At 50.0% G+C, this 24,177-nt stretch overlaps 1 protein-coding gene across 1 annotated transcript; it reads left to right on the top strand.

Moving 5' to 3' along the window:
- The first annotated feature begins 233 nt into the window (after positions 1–233).
- PRRT1B (proline rich transmembrane protein 1B) lies at positions 234–20,371 on the top strand. Its single transcript, XM_058693765.1, has 4 exons — positions 234–305; positions 17,207–17,667; positions 18,423–18,566; positions 19,585–20,371. The coding sequence occupies exons 1-4, from the start codon at positions 296–298 to the stop codon at positions 19,732–19,734; spliced, it is 765 nt and encodes a 254-aa protein (XP_058549748.1). The 5' UTR covers positions 234–295; the 3' UTR covers positions 19,735–20,371.
- Positions 20,372–24,177: the final 3,806 nt, after the last annotated feature.

Genomic DNA, 24,177 nt, shown 5'->3' with positions numbered 1-24,177 from the left:
TCGGGCAGCCGCGATTCCCTGGCGCTCGTGGGCCCTGCGGTCCCGCCGGCCTCCGGCACTTGGGGGCGCGGGGGGGGGGGGGAGCACTCGCGGGGACCCCGGCCCCTCCCCGCTGCCGCTCCCCCCACCCCCGCTCGGCGCGCGGGGCCACCTGCGGACGCAGCCGCCGGCCATCAGGGCGGTCAATCATTAACCAGCCGCGCGGCCGCCAGCAGGAAACCCGAGCCCGCGGCGCCAGGCGAGCCCGGCCCGACGGCGGCGGGAGGCGGGGCGCGGGCAGCCGGCGGGGCGCGCCATGGACGCAGGTGAGGGCTCCCGGGGTCCCGGCGCCGCGGCGGGGGGCGGGGCGGGCCCGCGTCCCCGACCCGGCCCTGGGATCTCCCCCCCACCCCGGCCCAGAACCGGGGAGACCGCGAGGCTGCCGCGGAAAGTTCTGGCAACTCAGGCGGTGCCCCCTTGCAGCCCCTTGGGCGCCCCTGCGGGAGGGCGGGCAGCAGGTGCCCCGAGTGGGGCGATTGGGGGGGCATTTTCCACTCTCCTCGCCGCGCTCCTCCTTCCCCTGGTGAGCGCGCACCCCTCCGGCCAGGCCGAAGTCCTTAGAGGGAGGGCAGGGGGCCCTGGGCGGGGAGGGACACGCGGAGGGAAGAGACCCCACGGAGGCGGGCGCCACGGGACGGGGTGCGGGGCGGAGCAGAGACGGGCGGACAAGGACGGGGCCGGGGGAAGCTCGTTCCGGAACTCCGACGCCCCCCCCACCCCCCGCCCCCGGGAGCCCCAGGCTGACGCTGGGCCCGGGGTGGGGGGCGCCCCTGGCTCCCAGCGCAGCCGGACCCCCGGCGCCGCCCCGCCCCCGCCCTCGGAGCGGCTGGAATGTCCTAGGAGGCTCGGGTGTCGAGAACCCGAGAACCCGAGGCCGCGGGCCCAGCAGCCCCGCCGGCTGATCGATTTACTCCGCAGCCCTATCTCCGCGCCATCGGGCCAGGTATTCGCCCCAGCGGGGCCCCCCCCGGAAAGCTGCGGGTTTTGTTAGGATAACCGGGGCAGTGCCGGCCGGCCTCGACGCGGCCCCGGCCCCCGGAATGCGTCTGCGTCCGGCCGGGGCTGCGGGTCCCTGCCGTCGGCCTCCCTCGTCCCACCTGTGCGGTAGGGCACCTGACGATGGCCGGCGAGGCACGCACAGAGCTGGCCGCAGGTCCACGGCTGTGACTTTGCAGTGCTCGTGGCACAGATGAGGCGCCTGAGGCGTGGAGGGTTTGTCGGGGGCCCGCGGGGGCGGGGGGAGGGGGAGCGCAGCTGCGTTTGCTGCGCCAGCTCCGTGTTCGTGCAGGCGAGCGGTCTGCGAGCCGCGGCCCCGCACCTCCGCACCTCGTAAAAATGCGCGGCGACGCTGGCCGCTGTTCCCCGCACTGCCCTTAGCGTTGGCTGCGACGTCTTAACCTGCAGAGCTCCACCCACGCGGCAGCCCCCCCCCCCCACCCCCCCAGGCACGCGGACCTGCTGAAATCATGGTGCTTGGGTAGGATTTGTGTGCAGAACCGTGTCTCCGGGCCTACAGCGCTGGTCCGTAGTAGGTAGTCGATAGGAGGGTGGGATTGAGTGGTTGGTTGGCCGCCTCCGTGTATCCCATGCGCACAAGGTCCCATGCGCACAAGGTGGTTTGCGGTGGGGGGCGGGGCGTGGATTTGAGTTCAGTCAGCCAGCTCCCCCTTAGCAAAGCCAACTTCCCATTTTCTCCTGTGTTCTCTTTGTGGTTGGGGCCTCGGTTCTTCCAGAAACAGCCCTTGGCTGGGGTGGGGGCACTGGCAATCCCAAGAGCCTCTAACAAGGCCTCCACACGGTTGGGGTCTGGCTGGTGCCCCCTGGGGAGTATCTGGGCCACCCCCACCCTCCTATAGGTCAGCAACTGCTAGGTGCCCCCTGCCTCCCTGCTCTTCTGGGAAGTGCCCAGCTCTCTGGGTCAAACTGGGGGTGCCTGGATGGCTCAGTCGGTTAAGCGCCCAACTCTTGGTCTCAGTTCAGGTTACGATCTCAGTTCATGGGTTCGAGTCTCAAGTCGGGCTCTGTGCTGACAGCATGGAGGGAGAGATGCTCTCTCTCCCTCTCTCTCTGCCCCTCCCCTGCTCCTCCCCCCTCTACAATAAACATTTTTCAAAAAGTCACAGATCTTTCTGGCTCTAAGGGTTGACCTCATTTCTTCTCGCTTTCATTTCCCCTGTTCCTTACAGATGACCCCCCCCCCCCAAACTGGCCAGAACACCTCATTTCCTCATCTTCCAGGCTCTTCCTGACCTCAGCTAACAGTAGCCGGTGTCAGTTGAGCACTTGTTGGGCGTGCCCCCATCTAATCACCACAGCACCCCCAAGAGGTGGTGGTGTCCCCATTTTAAGGATGAGAAAACTGAGGAGGCACAGGGAGGTGAAGCAGCCCGGCCGGCCTGGTCCCTGAGCTCCAGCTCCTGGCTGGAACCCAGCCTCGTCCCAGGGCCGAGGGCCAGCTCTGCCCTGGACGCTCAGGGAGGAGATCAGGGGACTGGTCTGCCTGTCACTCCCGATGACGCCCTCCTGTCCTGCCTCTATACGCTGTCGGGCAGGTGTACCTCCTCAGTCCTGCCTGCATCCAGCCACTTGCCCACAGCCCTCCTTTCTGCTCAGGCCACTGTCCCTTCTCCCTTTGTCCCCACGGCCTCCTTCCCACCCTTCCACTCTCATTCCAGCCGTGTCCCGTGCCCCGGCTCTGGCTGCCAGGGGAACCCTTCTCTGTTGGTCAGTAGTTGGCTTATGCTGTGTAACCAACTAACCGGAACTCAGCTGCGTCAAGTGACAAGCGTGTATGTTTCTCAAGCTGCTGGAAATATTTGTGCACAAGCCTGTGTGGTCGTATTTTTTGTTCCTCTTGGGTAAGTGGCTGTGAGTGGAACAGCTGGGTGATATGGCGGATGTATGCTTCACTTTCAGAAGAACTGACTAAGTGTTTCCCAAGTGGTTGCCCTGTCTCTACTCCCCGCTGTGGTACCTGAGAGCTGCGGGTGTTGTCCATACTCGCCAAAGCTCGCTCGGCCCGGGTTCGCTGTTGTTCCAGCCTTTCCAATGGGTGCGTGGTGCTGCCTCCTGCCTGGAGTTGGCATTTCCAATTCTGACGGCATTTCTGGTGACCAGTGACATGGGGCATCCTCTTATGCGCTTACGGGTCATCTGGATGTCCTCTTGGGTGAAGTGTTCGCAAATACTTCCGCCATTTTCTCATTGGGATATTTGACCTACTGAGTTGTTAGAGTTGTTTATACATTGTTGATAAAACTCCTTTGTCTGATAACGTGTTGTGAATATTTTCTCTCATTCTCACTTGCCTTTGTATGTGTTTAGTGATATCCTCCTTTTTTAATACCGGGCTTAAAAAAAAAAAAACAAACCCAGTGTAGTTAATATTAGCACAGTGTAGTGCTGTATGAGCTGCAGGTGTATAATATAGCGATTCAACAATTCCGTACTCGGTGCTCATCAAGGGTAAGTGACCTCTTAATCCCTGTCACCTGTTTCACACCCCTCACCCACCTCCCCTCTGGTAACCGTGTGTTTGTCCCTATAGTTAAGAGTCTGTGTTTTGGTTTGTCTCCCTCTTTCTCTCTTTTCGTCCCCCTCGCCCCCTCCGGCTCCTTTGTTTTATTTCTGAAGCTCCACATAGGAGTGAAATCATACGGTATTTGTCTTCCTCTGGCTTGTTTCATTTAATACACTCTGGCTCCATCTACGTGGTTGCAAATGGCAAGATTTCATTCTTTTGATGGCCGAGTGATAGTGCATTGTACGTATGTACCGCATTCTTTTTCATCCGTTCATCTCTTGATGTACCCTTGAGCTGCTTCCCTAAATTGGCTGTTGTAAACAATGCTGCGAGCAACATAGGGGTGCATGTACCCCTTTGAGTTAGTGCTTCTGTATTCTTTGGGGGGAATGCCCAGTAGTGCAATCATTGGATCATAGGGTAGTTGTGTTTTTGCTTTCTTTTGAGGCGCTCGCATACTGCCTAACACAGCGGCTGCATCAGTTTACGTTCCCACCAACAGTGCAAGCGGGTTCTTTTTCCACATGCTTGCCAACACGTTTCTTCTTCTTTTTTTTAACGTTTATCTTTGAGAGAGCATGAGTGGGGGAGCTGCAGAGAGGGGGGCGGACAGAGGATTCAAAGCGGGCTCTGCACTGACAGCAGAGAGCCTGATGTGGCACTTGAACTCAGGAACTGTGAGATCGTGACCTGAGCCAAAGTCAGACACTCAACCGGCTGAGCCACAGGCACCCCTTGTTGTTCCTTGTGTTGTTGATTTCAGCCATTCTGACAGGTGTGAGGTGATCTCTCATGGTGGTTTTGATTTGCATTTCCCTGATGATGAGTGATGTTGAGTATCTGTTCTTGTGTCTGTATGTCCATCTGTATGTCTTTGAAGAAATGTCTATTCACGTCTTCTACCCATTTTTAATCAGATTTTTGGTTTTTTTTTTTTTTTTTTGGTGTTGAATTGTATAAGTTCTTTATGTATTTTGGATACTAATCCTTTTTTGGATATGTCATTTGTAAATACCTTCTTCCATTTGGTAGGCTGTCTTTTTGTTGGTGGTTGCCTCTGCTGTGCAGCTTAATGATATCTTTTGAAGAGGGAAAGTTTTTTATTTTTATTTTAAAGTCCAGCTTACCAATTTTTTTCTCTTATGGATCATGTTTTTGGTGTCCTATATAAGAAATCTTTTTTTTTTTTTTTTTTTTTTTTTTTTTTTTTTTTTTTTTTTTTTTTTGGGACAGAGAGAGACAGAGCATGAACGGGGGAGGGGCAGAGAGAGAGGGAGACACAGAATCGGAAGCAGGCTCCAGGCTCCGAGCCATCAGCCCAGAGCCTGACGCGGGGCTCGAACTCACGGACCGCGAGATCGTGACCTGGCTGAAGTCGGACGCTTAACCGACTGCGCCACCCAGGCGCCCCAAGAAATCTTTATCCATCCTAAGGTCACACAGATCGGCCATGTTTTTTCTAGGAGTTTTATAGTTTCAGGTATTACATTCAGGTTTATGATCCCTTTGGAGTTAATTCCTGTGGATATTGTGAAGAAGAGTCAATATTCACTTTTTTCCATGCAGGTAATCAGGTGATCCTATATGGTTTTTTTTAACCTGTTTTTTAAAATTTTTTGAAATCTATTTTTGAGAGAGAGAGAGAGAGAGAGCGTGTAAGCAGAGGAGGGGCAGAGAGAGAGGGAGACACAGGGCAGGATCCACGCTCTGAGCTGTCCGCACAGAGCCGGATACAGGGTTCAAACTCATAAACCATGTGATCATGACCTGAGCCAAAGTCAGACACTTAACCAACTGAGCCACCCAGGTGCCCTGATCCTATATCAGTTATGAAAAAGGCTTTCCTTCTCCACTGAATTGCCTTGGAAACTCAGCCAGAAATCAACTGACCAAGAAACTCTGGCAAAAATCAACTGACCAAATATGTGTGTGTCTTTCTACACTCTCCTATTTTAATGCTCTATTGATGTATGTGTCTATTATTTCATTAGTAATGAACCATCTGGTCTGTGATGGGTTTATAGTAAATCTTGAAATCAGGTAGAGTCTTCCAATTTTGCCTTCCCTTTGAAAATAGTTTTGGTTATTCTAGGTGCTTTATATTTTCATAAAAATGTTATCCCTTTGTTTTTTATTTTATTTTGTTTTTATTTTAGAGCAGGAGAGGAGCAGAGAGAGGGAGGGAGAGACTCTCAAGCAGGCTCCATGCTCAGCACAGACCCCAACAGGAGGCTTGATCCCCAAACCCTGAGATCATGACCTGAGCCGAAATCAAGAGTCAGATGCTCAACCAATTGAGCCACCCAGGCACCCCATTTTCATAAAAATGTTATAATGAGCTTGTCACTTTCTGCATTTTAAAAAAAGCCTGCTAGAATTTTTACTGTGACTGCGATGAATCTATAGATGAATGTGGGGAGAATTGTTATCTTCACAGTTGGAGTGTTCTGAACAATGAACATGGTATATACCTTTCCATTTATTTAGGACTTCTTTAACTTCTCGGTGGTGCTTTGTAATTTTCAGTGCAGATGTTTTGGAATTCATTGGCTCGTTTTATTCCCACTTATTTTCCAGCTATGTTGGTGCTACTGTGAATTGGATTTTAGTTTTAATTTTGTTTTTTAATTATTTGCTACTAGTGCATAATCGATTCTGTATATTAACCTTGTAACCTTTGACCATATTAAATCCATTTATTTGCTTTTGGAATTGGTGTCGATTTCCTGGATTCTGTACATAACAAGCATATCATCTGCAGACAAGGAGAGTTTTATTCCTTCTTTTGCAGTTTCTTGAATTTGGCAGTGATCTTACCTCCTCTATTAAAAAAAACCCAACTATAATGGTGTTATTTTCTTCTTTGAATGTTTGATAGACTTTAACAGTGAAACCATCTGGGCATAGAGTTTTGTTTTGTTTTGTTTTGTTTTCATTTGTTTTTGGTAACAAATTTAACAGAAATACGATTCAGATTTCCTGTTTGTTCTTGTGTCAATTTTGGAGAGTTGGAGAGAAAGAAATTTCTTTCATATATGTTGTCAGATTTGTTGACATAAAGTAGTATTCTCCTGATTTCCTTTTAACATCTGTAGGATCTGTGATGATAACCCCTTTTTCATTCCTGACATGGCTATTTGTGTCCTCTTTTTCTTAAGTCTAGATAGAGGTTTGTCAATTTGATCTTTTCAACCATCTTTTGACTTTGTTAATTTTTTCTATTGTCTGTTTTCTATTTCATTGATTTTTTTTTTTAAAGAATATATTTCATTTTTTTAAAGTAATCTCTGTACCCAACATGGGGCTTGAACTCATGACCCCAAGATTGAGAGTCATATGCTCTTCTGACTGAGCCAGACAGGTGCCCCTGTTTCGTTGATGTTTGTTCTTTATTGTTTCATACTTCTATCTATGTTGCGTTTACTTTGGTCTTCCTTTTCCAGCAAGATTCCAGGGTGGACTCTAGGTGACCGATTTGAGACCTTTCTTTTTTTCTAATGTAGTCATTTATTTATTTTTTAAGGTTCATTTACTTATTCTGAGAGAGAGAGAAACAGACAGAGAGAGAGGGAGAGATGGAATCCCTAGCAGTCTCCACACTGTCAGTACAGAGCCTGATGTGGGGCTCGAACCCACAAACTGCAAAATCACGACCTGAGCCAAGATCAGAAGTTGGATGCTTATCCAGCTGAGCCACCCAGACGCCCCCTCTGATGTAGTCATTTAAAGTTCTATGTCTCCCTCTAAGAACTGTGTTAGCTGGATCTCACGCATACTGATACTTTGTTTTTACATTATCATTCAGTTCAAAATGCTTTCTAATTTACCTCATGATTTTATTTTTGATCCATGAATTCTTTTCAAGTATGTTTAATTTTTATTTTAATTTTATTAAAACAATTTTTTTTTTCATAGAGAGCGCAAGCAGGGGAGGGGCAGAGAGAGAGGGAGACACAGAATCTGAAGCAGGCTCCAGGCTCCGAGCCATCAGCACAGAACCCGATGCGGGGCTTGAACTCACGGACTGGGAGATCATGACCTGAGCCGAAGTCAGAGGCTCAACCGACTGAGCCACCTAGGTGCCCCGATGTTGTTTAATTTTTATATATTAGGTATTATCCTATATATATCATTGTTACTGGTTTCTAACGTACTCCTGTTGTGGATGGTCAGAGAATACAGTTTGGGTTATTTCAATATATATATTTTTTAACATTGAGACTTGTTTGATGGCTTGGCATGTGATTTTTGTGAATGTACCTTTTGTCCTCGAACAGTGTCTGCAATTATTGGATGTTGTATTCTGTAAACAGCGGTTGGATCAAGGTAGTTTATAGAATTGGTCAGATCCATTAGGTCCCGAATGATGTTTTGTCCAGTTATTCCATTAATTGCCGTAAGAAGAGTGTTAAAATCTTTTATTTCAATTGTATATTTTGTGTACTTCTTCCTTTTATCTCTCTAAATTTTTGTTTCATGTATATTGAAGGTCTGCTATGAGGCACACATGCCTTCCTGGCGAATTGTCCCTTTTATCATTATGAAGTGTTCTCTTTATTACTGATAATACTCTGTCTTGAAGTCTATCTGATATTAAAATCCACTGTAGCCTTTTTTGCTTACTGTTGGTATGGCATATCCTTCCCACTCTTTTACTTTCAACCTTAGTGTGTCTTTCTATTTAAAGAGTGTCTATTTTAGGTAGCCTTGTAAGCCTTGGTTTTTATTTATTCTGTCCATCTCTGCTATTTAATTGGAATGTTTAGACCGTCAACATTTAATGTAATTATTGATATGGTTGCGTTTAAGTCTATAATTTTATTATTGTTTTCTGTTTGTCTTCTCTATGGTTTTGCTCCTCTGGTTTACCTCCTAGTCCCATCCCTTCCCCCGGTTTGGGTAATATTTGAAAAAATCCCTGCTGGGGATTCTCCTTTCTCTACCTCTGCCCCTCCCCTCTTGCACTCTCTCTGTCTTTCTCAAATAAATAAACTTAAAAAAGAGAACACTATACTATGTTATGGTTTTTGCTTTCAACAGTCCTACGTATATTAACAAACTTAGGAGGAAAAATAATCTTTTATATTTACCTCGATAATTGTTTTTCCTTCACCCGAAATTTCCAAGTCTCTTTCTGGTATCCCTTCTTTCAGCCCAAACAACTTTCAGCCTTTCTGTTCCAGAAGGTCTCTGGCAAGGTCTCCTCCCTGTTTCATCTGAGAATAGCTTGTTTTACTTGTGGTACACAGAACAATAAGGATGACCCCCAGAGCCCCCTCCCCTAGCTAGTCAAAGGAACACTGATCTCGATGCTGCTGCGATAGGATTTTGCAGATGGAATTAAAGTCCCAAGTCAGCTGATCTCAAAATACAGAGATTGTCTGAGTAGGCCTGACCCAATCAGGTGAGTCCTTCAAAAGCAGAGAGATCTCTCTAACTGGTAGCAGAAAGAAAGAGAATTTTGAAGCATGAGAAGGATCTGATGTGCCGTGCCCGGCTTCAGAGACGGAGAGGGTCACGTGGGAAGGACTGTTTGCAGCCTCTGGGGGCAGAGAGCCTCAGACCCACAGAACTGGAATTGGCCAGCGATTTGAATGAGGCTGGAAGTTGATTCTTCCCTAGAGCCCTAGATAGGAGCTCCGTCCAATTGATGCCTTGATGTTGGCCTTAAAACCCTGAATTGAGCCGCCTGGACTTCTGACTCACAGAACTGTGAGCTAACACATGGGCGTTTTGCTTATTTTTTCCTCATTAAAGAAAAAAAACTGTGATGTGGGGCGCCTGGGTGGCTCAGTCGGTTGAGCGTCCGACTTCCGCTCAGGTCATGATCTCGCGGTCCGTGAGTTCGAGCCCCGCGTCGGGCTCTGTGCTGACGGCTCAGAGCCTGGAGCCTGTTTCGGATTCTATGTCTCCCTCTTTCGCTGACCCTCCCCTGTTCATGCTCTCTCTCTGTCTCAAAAACAAATAAATGTTTAAAAAAAAAAATTAAAAACAACCCAAAACAGTAGCTCCCTGCGCCCGCCCGCCCCCCCCCCCCCCCCCCCCCGCCAGCTCATGGTGACCACCACTCTCCTTTGGTCTCTGAGCTTAATGACCCTAGGGACCTCCTATCCCTGGACTGCCACAGTATTTGTCTTCCTGCGACTGGCTGCTTTTACTTAGCATCATGTCCTTACGGCCACTCCGTGTTGTAGAGTGTGTCCGAATTTCCTTCCTTTCTAAGGCTGAGCAATATTCCATCGTATGGATGGACTGCGTTTGTTATCCAAACATCATCCATCAGCAGGCAGTTGGGCCGCTGCTCTGTCTTAGCGGCTGTGAATACTGCATCTACAGACACGGGTGTCCACAGGTCTCCTGTAGCCCCTGCTCTCAATTCTTTGGGCTGTCTACCCTGAAGTGGCACGATTGGATCATCTAGAAATTCTGTTTTTGCCTTCTTGAGGAACTGCCGTTAACAGTGTTTTGCCACAGTGACTGCACCCTTTTACGTTCCTACCGAAGCCGTACAAGGATCTGTTTTCTCCACATCCTGGCCTCTGTTTTTGTTTTTTTTTTTGTTTTTGTAATTTAAAAAATTTTTAAAAATTATGTTTTAAAGTTTATTTCGAGAGAGACAGGGAGCGTAAGCCAGGGAGGGGCAGGGGGAGAAGGAGAATCCCAAGCAGGTTCCGTGCCACCAGCACAGAGCGCCCGACGTGGGACTTGAACTCACGACACTGTGAGATCATGACCAAAATCAAGAGCCGGTGCCCCACCAACCGAGTCACCCAAGCGCCCCTTTTTTAAATCCTAGTGATTATAACGAGGCGGACGGGTGGTTTTAAGCTACTGTGTTTGTGGTTACTTTGTCATAGGACGATAGAATGCTAAAACGTACGTACCTTTATTTCTCAAGCACGTTTTTTTTAGGTCTCACTTTCTGGGTTGGCCCTTCTTTCCTTTTGGCACTCTAAGCTACTGTCTTCTGACCTCGCCATCTATTGAATGTTTATGGAAATTCAGATTATTGTTCCCCTCTAAAGAGAGATCCCATTTTCTTCTGCCTGTTTTCAAGACTTTATTATGATCGCTGGTTTCGAGAAGTTACACGATGATGTATTTAGGCTGAGTGTTCCCCCCCAGAGTTCCTGTTCTGGATTTTCTGAGTTTTATGGATCTGTAAATTTGTTTTTCACCAGACTTGTGAAGTTGGCAGCTATGTCGTACTTCAAATATATCTTTCCCCCAAATCTCTCCTGGGACTTCCCTGACCCATGATGCATCAGACCTTGTGTGGCCACACAGGCCCCTGACGTATCGTTCTTTTCCTGTTTTTTCCTTCCATCGTCCTCTCTCCGTTCTTTGGATTAGTGTCTGTTCAGGTTCACAGACCCTTTTTTCCCCCCTGTTCTCTCCATTCTGCTACTGAGGGCAGCCAGTACATTTTTAACTTCAGGTATTATATGCTTTAGTTGAAAATTTCCATTTGGTTCCCTTTTTAAGTGATGTTTGCTGGTGACACCTGGGTGACTCAGTATCGGGCTCGATGCTTGATCTCAGCTCAGGTCCTGATCTCCGGGTGGTGAGTTCAGGCCCTGCATGGGGCGTGGAGCCTGATTAAGACTTTTTGTTTTTGTTTTTGTTTTTTTTACTTGGCTTGTATGTGTTTTGCTCTTGAGTTGTAGGAATTGTTTGCATATTTTGGATATTTGCCCCTTCTCAGATACATGATTTGCCAGTATTTCCTCCCGTTCTCTACATTGCCTTTTTCACTTTGTTGATGGTTTCTTTTGCTGTGTGGGAAGCTTTTTAGTTGGATATGGTCCCACTTGCTACTTTGTGTCTTGGTTGCTTTTGCTTTTTGTGTTTAATCCAAAAAAATCGTCACTGAGACCAATGTCAAGGAGCTTTCTGCCTATGTTTTCCTCTAGAAGCTTTATGGTTTCAGGTCTTAAATTCAAGCCTTTACTCTGTGTTGAGTTAATTCTTGTGTGTGGTGTAAGAGAGTGGATGGTTCCTTCTTTGGCACGTGGCTGTTCAGTTTTCCCAACGCCATGTATTAAAGAGGCGCTCATTTCTCTGTTGTATATTCTTGGCTCCTTTGCCGTAAATCAGTTGATGATATATGCACGCGTTTATTTCTGGGCTGTTTCATTGATCTATGTGTCTGGGTCTTTGGGGGTTTTTTGTTTTTGTTTTTGAGAGAGAAAGAGCACACTATCAGGGGAGAGGGGGAGAGGGGGAGAGGGAGAGAGACAGAGAAAGAGAGAATCCTAAGCAGGCTCCATGCTGAGTGTGGGCCCTGACGCAGGGCTTGATCTCATGGCCTGAGCTGAAACCAAAAGTCGGACCTCAGCCAATGGAGTCACCCAGGTGCCCCCACCCCCCCTTTTTTTTTTTTTTTAATTACAACCTCTTTGTGATATAGTGTGAAATCAGGGAGTGTGATGCTTTGTTTTTCTTTGTCAAGATTGCTTTGGCTATTCAGGGTCTTTTGCGGTTCCATACAAATCTTAGGATCACTTTATTTCTGTGGGAAATGCTGTTGGGATTTTGAGAGGGATTGCTTACACTAAATCTATATGTTACTCTGGGCAGTCGTGTGGGTATTTTAACAGTAGTGTTCCAGTCCATGAGTGTGGAATAGCTTTCCATTTATTTGTGTTGTCTTCATTTTCTTTCATTGATGTCTTCTCATCTTTGGCTTGCAGGTCTTGTACCTTCGTGGTTAAAAAAATTTTTTTTAATGTTTGTTTATTTTTGAGAGGGAGAGAGAGAGCCAGAGCGTGAGCAGGGGAGGGGCAGGGAGAGAGGGAGACACAGAATTGGAAGCAGGCTCCGGGCTCTGAGCTGTCAGCACAGAGCCTGACGCGGGGCTTGAACCCACAAACCATGAGATCATGACCTGAGCCGAGTTGGGTGCTTAACCCTGAGCCACCCAGGTGCCCCTAAGTTTATTCCTAGGGGCACCTCGCTTGTTCAGTTGGTAGAGCATGCTACTCTTGATCTTGGGGTTCTGAGTTCAAGCCCCGTGTTGGGGGTAGAGTTTACTTTAAAAAAGGATAAATTTATTCCTAGGTATTATTATTATTATTATTATTATTATTATTATTAGATATTCTGTTTGCAATTGTAAATGGGTTGTTTTCTTTCTTTTTTAAGATTTTATTTTTAAGTAATCTCTACACTCAGTATGGGGCTCCGACCTGTAACTCCAAAATCAAGAGTCACATGCTCCACCAACTGAACCAGCCAGGCTCCTCTAAATGGATTATTTTCTTTTTTAAAAAAAATTTTTAATGTTTATTTATTATTGAAAGACAGACACAGAACATGAGCAGAGGACGGGTGTAGAGAGGGGAAGACACAGAATCCGAAGCAGGCTCCAGGCTCTGAGCTGTCAGCACAGAGCCTGACGTGGGGCTCGAACTCACAAACGTGAGATCATGATCTAAGCCAAAGTTGGATGCCCAACTGACTGAGCCACCCAGGTGCCCCACATGGATTATTTTCTTAATTTCTCTTTCTGACAGTTCATTATTAGCGGATAGAAATGAAATGGGTTTTTGTTTATTGATTTTGTATCCCGCAACTTCACTGAATTCATTTATTATTTCTGAGTGTTTTGGCAGAGATTTTAGGGTTTTCTGTTAATATCATGTCATCTGAAAATGGTGACAGTTTTACTTCTTTCTTTTCTTTAAAAAAATTTGTTTTTTACATTTATTTTTGAGAGACAGAGTGAGACAGAGCATGAGCAGGGGAGGGGCAGAGAGAGAAGGAGACACAGAATCTGAAGCAGGGTCCAGGCTCTGAGCTGTCCGCACAGAGCCTCACGTGGGGCTCGAACCCACAAACTGTGAGATCATGACCTGAGCTGAAGTCAGACACTCAACTGACTGAGCCACCTAGGCGCCCCAACTTCTTTCTTTTCAATGGGGATGCCTTTTATTTATTTTTCTTGTCTAATTGCTGTGGCTAGGATTTCCAATACCATGTTGAATAAAAGTGGTGAGAGTGGGCATCCTTGACTTGTTCCTGATCTTAGAGGAAAAGCTTTCAGCTTTTCACCAGTAAGTAAGATGCTACCTGTGGGCTTGTCCTGTATGGTGGCCTTGATTATACTGAGGTGTGTTCTATACCCACTTTTGTTGAGTTGTTTGTTTTTTTTTTTTTAATCATAAGTGGATGTTGACTTTTGCCAAATACTTTTCCTGCATCTGTTGAGAGGATTTTGTGCTTTATTTTTCCCCTTTCATTTTGTTAATGTATTGAGTGTATCATATTGACTTTTGTGTATGTTGAACCATCCCTGGAATCCCATCCCACTTGGGACACGGTGCATGATCCTTTTAATGTATTGTTGAATTTGGTTTGCTACCATTTTATTGAGGATGTTTGCATCTGTGTGAATCTGGGCCATTGGCCTGTGATTTTCTTTTCTTGTGGCATCCTTGTCTGGTTTTGATATCACGGTGATGCTGGCTTCATAAAATGAATGTGGAAGTGTTCCCTTCTCTTCCATTTTTTGGAAGCGTTTAAGAAGGATTGGTATTAATTCTTTGAATATTTGGAATTCACCAGTGAAGTCGTCTGGTTCTAGACTTTTGTTTGTTGGGAGGTTTTTGATGAACATGATTCTGTTCAGATTCTGTCTATCTTCATGATTCTGTCTTGGTAGATTGTATGTTTCTAGGAATTTATTCATCTCTTCTAGGTTGTCAAATTGTTGGCTTTTTACAATTATTCATCGTAGTCTCTTTATGACCCTTTGTGTTTCTGTGGTATCAGTTGTAACATCTTTTGTTTTTGATTTTGAGTCTTTTCCTTTGTGAGTCTAGCTGTAAGTTTGTCCATTTTGTTTATCTTTTCAAAGAACTAGCTCTTCATTTCACTGATCTTTTCTCTTGCCTTTTTAGTCTCTATTTTATTTATTTCTGCTCTGATCTTTGTTATTTCCTTCCTTCTCCTAACGTTGGGCTTTATTTGTTCTTTTCCCCCTAATTTCTTTCCTTCTAGTTTCCCCTAATTTTCCCCTGACTTGTAAAGTCAGGATGTTAATTTGAGATTTTTCTTGTTTTTCTGATGAGGCATTTATTACTGTGAACTTTCCTCTCAGAACTGCTTTGGCTGCATCCCATCCCATACGGGAAATCTGTTGTATTTATATATTCGTCATGAGGTATTTTTTAATTTGCCTTTTGAGTTCACCTTTGACTCATTGGTGGTTCAGCAGCATGTTGTGGAATCTCCACATATTTGTGAATGTTCCAGTTTTCCTCCTGTAATTGCTTTCTAGTTTCATACCACTGTGGTTCAAGAAGATCTTTGGTAAGATAACAGTCTTGAATATATTAAGACTTGTTTGTGGGGGTGCCTTGTCCATTAAGTGTCTGACTCTTGGTTTTGGCTCAGGTCATAATCTCACCGTTCATGAGTTTGAGCCCCACCTTGGGCTGTGTGCTGGTGATGTGGAGCCTTGGAATTCTCTCTTTCCCTCTCTCTGCCTCTCACCTGCTTATGCGCTCGCTCTCTCTTTCAAAATAAATAAACTTAAAAAAAAAAAACTTGTTTGTGGCCTAACGTATATTCTGTAACGGTGAATGTTCTTTGTGTACTTGGGAATAATGTGTATTCTATTGGTTTTGGGTGGAATGTTCTGTGTAGATCTAAGTCCATCTGGTCTGACATGTTTAATTTTTTAAAATGTTTTATCATTTATTTTTGAGAGAGAGAGAGACAGATTATGGGTGGGGAAGGGGCAGAAATAGAGGGAGACACAGAATCTGAAGCAGGCTCTAGGCTCCGAGCTGTCAGCACAGAGCCCGATGCGGGGCTCGAACTCACGAATGGGGTTTGATTCCACAGTCTGTCTGCTTTTGGTCACTTTTGTGTCTTCAGGTGGTTTCCTTTTGTGCTTTGTCTACATCCATAGGAGAGAGAGACTTAAAATTAAAAAAAATTTTTTAAAGTTTATTTATCTTGAGAGAGAGACGGAGCAGGTGGGAGAGGGGCAGAGAGAGAAGGGGAGAGAGAGAGAATTCTCATGCCCAACATGGGGCTCAAACTCATGACTCTGAGATCAAAAGTTGCATGTGCCACTGACTGAGCCAGCCAGGCGCCCGCCCCTGTTTTACCACAGAATTTGATTTATTTTTTATTTTAATTTTTAAAAACTTTTTTTAATGTTTATTTATTTATCAGTGAGACAGAGACAGAATGCGAGTGGGTTAGGGGTAGAGAGAGAGGGAGACACAGAATCCGAAACAGGCTCCAGGCTCCGAGCTGTCAGCACAGAGCCCGACCCGGGGCTCGAACTCATGAGCCGTGAGATCATAACCTGAGCCGAAGTCAGTTAACCGCCTGAGCCACCCAGGCGCCCCAACTCTTGTCACCTTTAAGAACACTTAGGAAGTAAACCTCCAAAGCCAGGCCCTGGGCCGCCCACCCTGCTGTGGGGCCTTGAATGCCCACCCAGGTCCCTCTTGCAGGCCGTTCCTCTGGAACCCACCTGAGACTTAGAGGTTCTCAGCCGTCAGGGTGCTCTGAGGAGTAGCAGGCTACCTTCGGGACTTGTAGAACCTGCTTGGGTGCCTCTGGAGTGATAGCCTCAGAAATAACAGCCCGTTACTTTACCAGCAAAATGGGCTTATTCGGGAAGAGTAGAGAATTGCAACTCCAGACGTGCGAGCTGGGGTAAAATCACTGGCAAGTCCTACAAAGAGGATTATTTTAGGAGGAGGACGCTGGGAGGGGCTGTCCTGACCCGGAGATTGGCAGGAAGGAGTTCAGGGTGAGGGTGGTTTCTCACTGGCCGAGTCACTGGGGTGGCGGGTCTCTTGTTGGAGATGCAGGGTCCGTCCTTCCCTCTGGGCCCGCGATCACGATGGTCTCCTGGTGAGGGTGCCTCTGCTGGGCTCTGTCAGTAACTGATAGTTGTTCCTGGAATTGATGTCAAGGGTACAGCTCTGCCAACTGGCCTCCTGCCTCCATTTTAGTGAGCCTTCCCTTAGGGATTTCCACAGGAGTCCCCGGGGTGGGTGCCGAAGGCCAGGCTGGGGCTGGAAGGCGGCTCAGGGCCCCTGCGCCCTTGCTTCCCGAAGTTGGCGGGCTTTCCCCACCCCTGCTGGCTGCCCCTTCCCTGCCCCCTCTCGGGCTTCTGTTCCCTCTGTGCCTCAGCTGGCACTTGGCCCTTAGTGACCTCCTGGCTCTTTGAAGTCCATCCTTAGCCCGGGCCTGGCAACCCTGGGGTACCTTGTCTTCCCTACCTCACAAGCCAGGACTCTGGCTTGGCTCATCTCTCAGACCAGCTCTCCCGGGCTAAGATCCTTACTGGTCCGGTCTTCCAGGGACAGGGCAGTGGGGGCAGGACCCAGCGGCCGCCATGGGGACCAAGGCCTGTGTCCCATCCCTGCCTGGTGCTGTGCTGACTGTGTGGCTGCCCGGAGACCCTTCACGTCTGCGCCGGTTTTCTCGTCTCACCCTTCCACTTCGGATGGATCCTTCCAGCGCCCAGCCAGCCCAGCCGGGAGAGGCCTGAGTGCGGGCATGTGCAGGGTGGGGACGGGCAGCGTCGCTGTGACTTTGTCCCTGGAGGGGCTGTGACTTGCGGCTCACGGGGAGGAGTCCCACCTGCTCACTGTCCCTGGCGTTTCTTCCCAGGAGCGGACGCAAAAGGGGGCGGTGGCCCCGCAGCCCCCCAGGATCCCCGCGGCCCCGCGCTGCCCCAGCTCCCGCGCCGCCCGCAGCTCCTGGATGAGGACGGAGGGCCCAGCGAGGAAGTGGCCGTGGATGCGGGCAGCTCCCCGGCCCCGGAGGAGCCCCGGGCCGAGCCCCAGGCCGAGGCCTCGACGGCGGCCCCTCCCGAGGCCGAGGCCACGGGCGAGGCCAGACTGGGGCCCAAGGTGGCCGTCGGAGGGGTGCCCAACATCGGCTTCGTGGGCGAGCCCCCGCCCTATGCACCGCCGGACCCCAAGGCAGTACACCTGCTCTACCCGCCCTTCCCGCAGGGGCCCGTCCTCTTCCAGCCTGGCCCCTCGCCCCAGGCCCTGTACCCGCCGCCACCGGCCGCGCCCCTGTACCCCGCGTCCGCCGCACCACCGCTCTTTGCATCGTTCCCGGTGGTGAGTGCCGTGTACCCCTGACCCCGGGTCTCCCCTGTCGCACTGTCTCACTTCTCTTGCCCCTCCTCCCTCCCCAGTGGGGGTGGAGGGTGGGGAGAGTTGGGCACGCAGGTGACCAAAAGTCACCATAAGTGACCCTTGCAGAGCGGCTTCGGTGCCCAGATGAGGGAAAGGAGACGGTCACGCCGGCCTGGGGGGTGGGCAAGCCTGGAAGGCTTCCCAGAGGTGGGGGCTTTTGTGCTGAGTTCTGAGGGATGAGGAGGGGTGCTCTGGGCACAGGGTAGGGGGTGGCCAGGCCCGGCTGTTCTGGGAATGATGGTGGTTGACTCAGGGAAGAAAGGAAGGTGGGGGGGTGGGGTCCGTTGTGAGGGGCCCTGGGGCCTTTGGGTGGGAGATGACTTGGTGAGATTTGTAGAAAAACCAAAAAATCCTGAGATGCCCGTGGAGGAGAGCTTAGAGCTCCCTGGTGGTGGGGAGCCCAGTCAGGACAGGGGGGCACCGCCACGGCTCACCCTGGACTGAGCAGTTGGTGGAGGGCACAAGTGACAGGACTCCTGGGGGCCAGGGGGCCAGGGAGTGCAGAGGGAGAAGGCAGGCGAGGGCCCTGACCTGGCCCCGTGGTGACCCACAGCCTCACTGGGCGGGAGTCGGGGGTGGACGGGGGGACCCTCCAGTGGCCCCCATGGCCGTGTCCTCAATGCGGTGTCTGGAGGCTGGGCCGGCTCCCTCACTGGCCGCGGCCTCTGCCCCTGCAGTACAACAGCCCCGTGGCCAGCATGCCCGCCCCGCCCCTGGTGGAGCACAGGCCCCTGCCCAAGGACTACATGATGGAGTCCGTGCTCGTGACCCTCTTCTGCTGCCTCCTCACGGGGCTCATCGCTATCGTCTATTCCCACGAGGTAGGTGGGGGTGGGGCAGCCCTGCCAGCAGTCGGGGGGAAGAGCCCCGGCGGGGCCCACACAGCCCCTGCCCCCCCTGTCCCGGGCACTGGGTGTCTCAGGAGGGTGGCAGGAATTGGGAAAACAGTGCTCGGTTGACCCTGCGGTCCTGGCCCCTCTTGGATGGACACCTCCTCCCCTCTCCTGTCTCTGTCCCGTGCCACTCAAGATCTGCTCTGGAAAAGTCAGCTAAACCAGTTTACAGCGAAGGTGTGAATGATTGATAAGGCCCCAGGAACTGCCTGCCTCAGTGGGGGCTTGTGTTTGACGGGGTAGAGACTGTCCTCCGTCCATCCACTCATCTCTTGTAGCCCTCCGCCCCCGTCCCTCTAGCTCCTCATCCGTCCATGGACCCATCCCTCCGTTTCCTTCCGTCCAACCACCCTCCCACCCACTCCTCTATTCATCTATTAACTCACCCGTCCGCCTCTCCCTGTCCGTCCAACACCTTCCACCTGTCCATCCATTATCTGCATAGCTTTCTTCCCCCCTCCTGACATCGCTGACCGTTACCAGGCAGGGGGTACCCTGGGGACCCGGTGACGCTGGTGTGAGGATGTTCCAACAGGGTAGGCCAGCCCCTGGGGGCTTCTGCCCACGGCAGACCTGGCCGGGCCCTGACCTCCCCGCGCTGGTCAGGCTCCCCCACCGTAAACCAGGACGGTGGGGAGAAGGCAGCTCTCAGGACCGCTCGGAGGCGGGAGTCTGGGGGCCACTTAACTGAGCCTTTGTTTCCTCATCTGCATGGTGGGGGCAGCAGTGACCCCGGTCTCGGGGCTGTCGTGAGGGTTGTAGGAGAGGCTGAGTGTGCACGCCCGTGGCCTCTGTTGTCGCTGCTCCTTCACGTGAGGTGGCCGGGCGGGTCCTGAGCCCCTCGGGCTGTCCGCATTCCAGGCTGTGTGCTGGGGCCTGGCCCTGCTGGTGGCACGTGGGGGGCCTCGGGGGCTCCCGTCCACTCCCTGCCTCCATCTCGTTGCAGACGCGCGCGGCCCTGAGCAGGGGGGACCTGGCCCAGGCCGAGGAGGCTTCCCGCAAGGCCCGCTCGCTCGTGCTCTTCAGCCTGCTCTTTGGGGTCTTTGTGTCCACCAGCTGGGTCATCTACGTGGTCGTGGCCCTGTACCTCCCCTGAGGGCTGCTGGCTCCTTTCAGATGCCTGGATGCACAAGGACACCCAGCCTGGCCAGACGCTTCCTGTGGACTTTGATCCCTGCCAGTGGCCATCTGTTGCCTCCAGAGGGGCCCCAGGGCCAGAAGAAGGTGGGGTCCGCAGCCCTTGGCACGTCTGTGGCTGGGCCTCAGCCCCTACGGGTGTCCTCAGGCAGCGTCCTACACCGGAGTGGCTCCAGGGCCCAGGCCCGGTGGTGGGACGGGGGCCCGCTGGAGCTCCGCGTCCTGTGCTTCCTCCCGAGGTCTTTCTGGGACCGGGCTGGCTGGGCCCCCATGGCCCTTGCCTTCACCTTACACCCGGCAGACCACCCAAGGGACCGGGGCTCTCGTCCTTGGAGCCATCTGGAAGGACGTTGCAAACTCCGGCCTCCTCCCACCTCCAGGCCAGCCTGGTGTCCGTGGGGCAAAGCTGCTGGTGTGTCCTTTTCCCTGTCGGGGAGCTGCGTGTGGCGTCGTCCCTCTCCTCGTCGCTCCTGGCTGATTGTCCTGAGCCCTGGCCCCTTCCTAGGAGACAGGCTCTCTCACGCCGACTCCATGTCCAGAAACCAAGGCCACCGTGTCTGGTCAATAAACAACAAGCTGCCGGGCGGGTGTTGCTACTTCCTGGCTCAGTTTCAGGGCCAGCGGCACATCTGTCCACAGCCGGCCTCTGGGGGCTCCCACGCCTGCCCCTCCCAGGGATGCTGTTCGCACAAAGGCAGCTCCGTCAAGGGCCTGTCTGTCGCTCACGTCGTGTGGCCCCTCTGAGATGTGATGCCGCTTCTCCCTACACCCGCTTCTCCTGGGGCTGCTTCACTAGAAGCTTCTGTCTCCTCTCCTGTCTCCTGGTTTGGGCCCACTATCTTTGTCTGTGGTCTTGCAGCATTTTTGGAATGTGCATTTTCTGCTCACTCCTTCTGCCCCCAACTTTATCGCCCACCTGCGGAGGATCAACTGGGCCCTGTGTGGTAAGGGCACCCTGACTGGGGAGCACAGTGCCAGACAGCCTAGACAGCTCTATGTCGGTATCCCTGCGTCATGCCTGGTACACCGGTCCAGTCAGCTGTGGTCCTGAGAATGGCCGTCCATTCTAACAAGGTTTCGAGCCATCTGCAGAGGAAGGGGCTTAGGGAACAGGGAGTGGGGGCCCCGCCGTGGCTTCCCTCCACGCCTTGTGATCGGCAGTGACCTTCTGGCTTGTCCAGGTCCCAGCCCCAAGAACAGTCCTTGACTTTAAGGATTTTCTGGCTTCTTGAGGAAATTGTGTTTTCCCCATCTGTAAAATGGGCTGGCGGTGTAACTTGTCCCCTGGAGTTGTGGGCAGACTCCGTGGAGGGCCCGTGGGTGTTCAGCACGGTGCCTGGTGTGTGGTGAGCACGTGGAGTCGAGTTGCTGGGGACCGGTGGTGGGGATTTCTCCAGGGTCTCCCACAGCCAGAGGTTTTGGGAAAGCAGGGAGCAAGCCTGTTACTATGGGCTTAGGGACCCAGGAGTTTCCCAACCAGAAGGGGAAGCCGTTAATGGGCATTTTCCTGGGGAGGTGTCCAGATTCAGGGGGGGGGGGTCTGTGATTCAGCAAGATAAAAAAGCATCTGCATGGAGAAGAGGAAGCCTCCCCCAGCCCCCCAGCTGAGCCGTACCAGCATGACAGATCGAGTGAAATCAAGTGATTACTGAGCACCCACTGTCCTTGCACCTGAAGCAGGAGAACGTCCCATCTCAGCCTGGAGATGCTCTGGGGAGCTGAAGAGTCAGGATGAGGAAGTAAGTGGTGAGCGACAACGCTAGGGGGTGGTTGAAAGGTGGTTTCCTGCTGTCGGCACAGGGCTGGTCCAGAATCAGGCTATCCAACACTAGAAGGCATGGTAGCCACCAAAAAGGAGGGCTCCGTTTTTTAAAGGACCAGTAGATGCCAAACGATGTTTGGTAGACTCCAACAGCGACAGCTTTTCTTACTAAACTCTTAAGTAAAATCAAGATAGAAAGAAATCATCTAGACCAGTGTTCCTCGAACTTTATGTAGGAAATCTTTTTGAAATGCAGGTTCTGGTTCAGTAAGACTGGAGATTTTGCGTTTCTCCTGAGCTCCCAGCGATGCTGAAGCTGGGACATGTACCAACGGCAAACGGCACATTTCAATGGAAAATTACTAAAACCATTAAAAGCCAATAAACCCAGGATCAAGCTGTGGATGCCCTCTAGTGTCTACTCAACATGGCTGTGAGGTTCTAGCTTCTGTAGAAAACAACAGTGAGATTTGTAGTATAAAAAGTAGAAGAGACAATGATTCCTTAGCAAGAATATCCAAGAATCCATGAAAAAAATTTGGAGAACTCAGTGAAATGGTTGGATTTAAAATCTACAGATAGTCAATAGCAAGAATCAGTTAAAAGTGGAACAAATTTAAACATTCCACTCGTAATAGTGATTAAAAACCGTAAAATCTAGGAACATATTTAACAAGACAGATCCAGATCCAAATGAACGACTTTTTAAAAAATTACCAAAAGGCAAAAACAAAAAGCTGGACAAAATAGATAGGAAAAGGTAATGTAAAGATATCTAGCCTTCTTAAATAGAGATTTAATTGAGTTCCCAAAAGGAAACCAAGCTCTTAAACTATGGCAAAATATTTTTTAAAATTAACATGGAAGGAAAGTGTGCAACAATTGCTATTCTTTTTTTTTTTTCAGTTTAGTGAGGGGGGAACTTTCTGCACCTGATACTAAAACTTAGCATAAAGCTACGGTGATCAGGACAGCATGGCTTTGCCACAGAGATAGATCAGTAAAAAATAACAGAAGTCCAGAAAATGTTCCAAGTGTGTATGAGAAGTTAATATTTGATGAAAATGTCATTTAAATTGGGAGAGTCAAGGATGGCTTATAATTAGTAGAGTTATCTGGTTGGAAAGAGTAATTATAACTATATGAAAAAACAAATTCCAGATGGGTTAAAGAGCTAGGTATAAAATAACCCTGCGCTCATGATGGACGAAAGCCTAGGAGGATGTCTTTAACCTCAGGGTGCTGGTGCAGGACAGAGGGGAGGCTGCTCACATCTGGAAAACCATCCAGAAAGACTGATAGAACCGAGTCCTGTACATCAGGAAAATATGGATCTAAAGCACGAGGTGGCTTTCACTTGTCACATGGGTAAAGAATTGACTGAATACATCCAGAGTTGGTGAGGGCTCCCTTACCAACTCATCTATTGCCAATGTGTATGCTGCCACTGTATTTCTGGAAAGTAGACGGTCTCTATTAATACATGCACGCTGTATTCACATGCATGTATGTGCAAAGAACAGTCTAGAAGGATATATCCTAAACTGCTGACAGTGGGCTGCCCTCGAGGAGGGATCGGAAGCAGAGGGTCTGTGCCATATGTTGCTGAACTTTAAAACAGAGCTGTGTTCAGAGTTGCTGAACTTTAAAACAGAGCACAACTGAAAAACGTGCATGCCTTTTGACCTGGCAATTCCAGCTTTAGGATTTACAGTGGTGAACAAAGTCTGTTTTCCTGAAGCTTCCAGTCCAGTGTGGCGGGATCTATCAGACAGCGTAGTTACCAGCTGTGCCAGAGCACCACGAAGGAGAGGGAGCTAGGCAAGTTCGAAAGTGGAGTGGAACAGAGGAGAACCTGATTTGGGTGCATCCCAACTTCAGAGATGTTAGAGTGTGTGTGTCTTAGAGTCTTAGACTTCGAAGTATTTGACCTGAAAGTGGCAAAGACAGGCTTTCCTGAGGACGTTGTGGCTCTGTTAAAAAGTGCAATGAGGTGCTGCCAACCCCCAAGGTGCCTGCACCCCCAAGTGGCTGAATCATTTTGCAACCCACCCCCAGCAACAGAGATGCAACTGCTGCCACCCCTCCCCCGCCCCCCATTTGTCTTGTAGGTTTCAGTGCTGCTGGCAGGGAGAGTTGTAGTGGTGCCTCAGTGTGGCTTTAACTTGCATTACTCTGATGACTAATGATGTTGAGCCTTTTATCGTGTGCTTATCAGCGATTTCCATCTCTTTTTATCCTGTGCCTGTGCAAGACTTGTGCCCATTTTATGCTGGCCTGTCTTCTTAATAGTCTAGGGGGGTTCTTTATCTGTTCTGGCACCGAGTCCTGTGGTCTCGCCTTTGCACTCTGTGCGGGGTCATCTGATAAAAAGAAGTCCTCAGTTTTAAGATATACAAATTTATCTTTTCCTTTACAGATAACCCTTTTTGTGGCTTCATAAAAATTCCCCTACTCTTAGGTCATGAAGATATTCTCTTATATTGTCTTCTAGATCCACAGCTTTACTGTGTGTTTTCACATCTGGATCTGTCACCTACCTGGAAGTCCATTTGTTTATTTCTTGTTCCGTTGTCACATTTCATTACTGCAGCGTGAGAGTAAGTGTTGATATTGGGAAGGTCAAGCCCTCCCACTGTC

This window comes from Neofelis nebulosa, chromosome 12, assembly GCF_028018385.1.
Source record: "Neofelis nebulosa isolate mNeoNeb1 chromosome 12, mNeoNeb1.pri, whole genome shotgun sequence".
In the NCBI taxonomy this organism is placed as follows: domain Eukaryota; kingdom Metazoa; phylum Chordata; class Mammalia; order Carnivora; family Felidae; genus Neofelis; species Neofelis nebulosa.
The sequence above is the reverse complement of the archived record's forward strand: the minus strand, read 5'-3'. Positions and strand labels throughout refer to the sequence as shown.

Coding starts and splice junctions, on each gene's coding strand:
- PRRT1B (XM_058693765.1), top strand. Junction 17,668..18,422: donor TCTTTGCATCGTTCCCGGTG/GTGAGTGCCGTG, acceptor CTGCCCCTGCAG/TACAACAGCCCCGTGGCCAG. Junction 18,567..19,584: donor CTATCGTCTATTCCCACGAG/GTAGGTGGGGGT, acceptor ATCTCGTTGCAG/ACGCGCGCGGCCCTGAGCAG.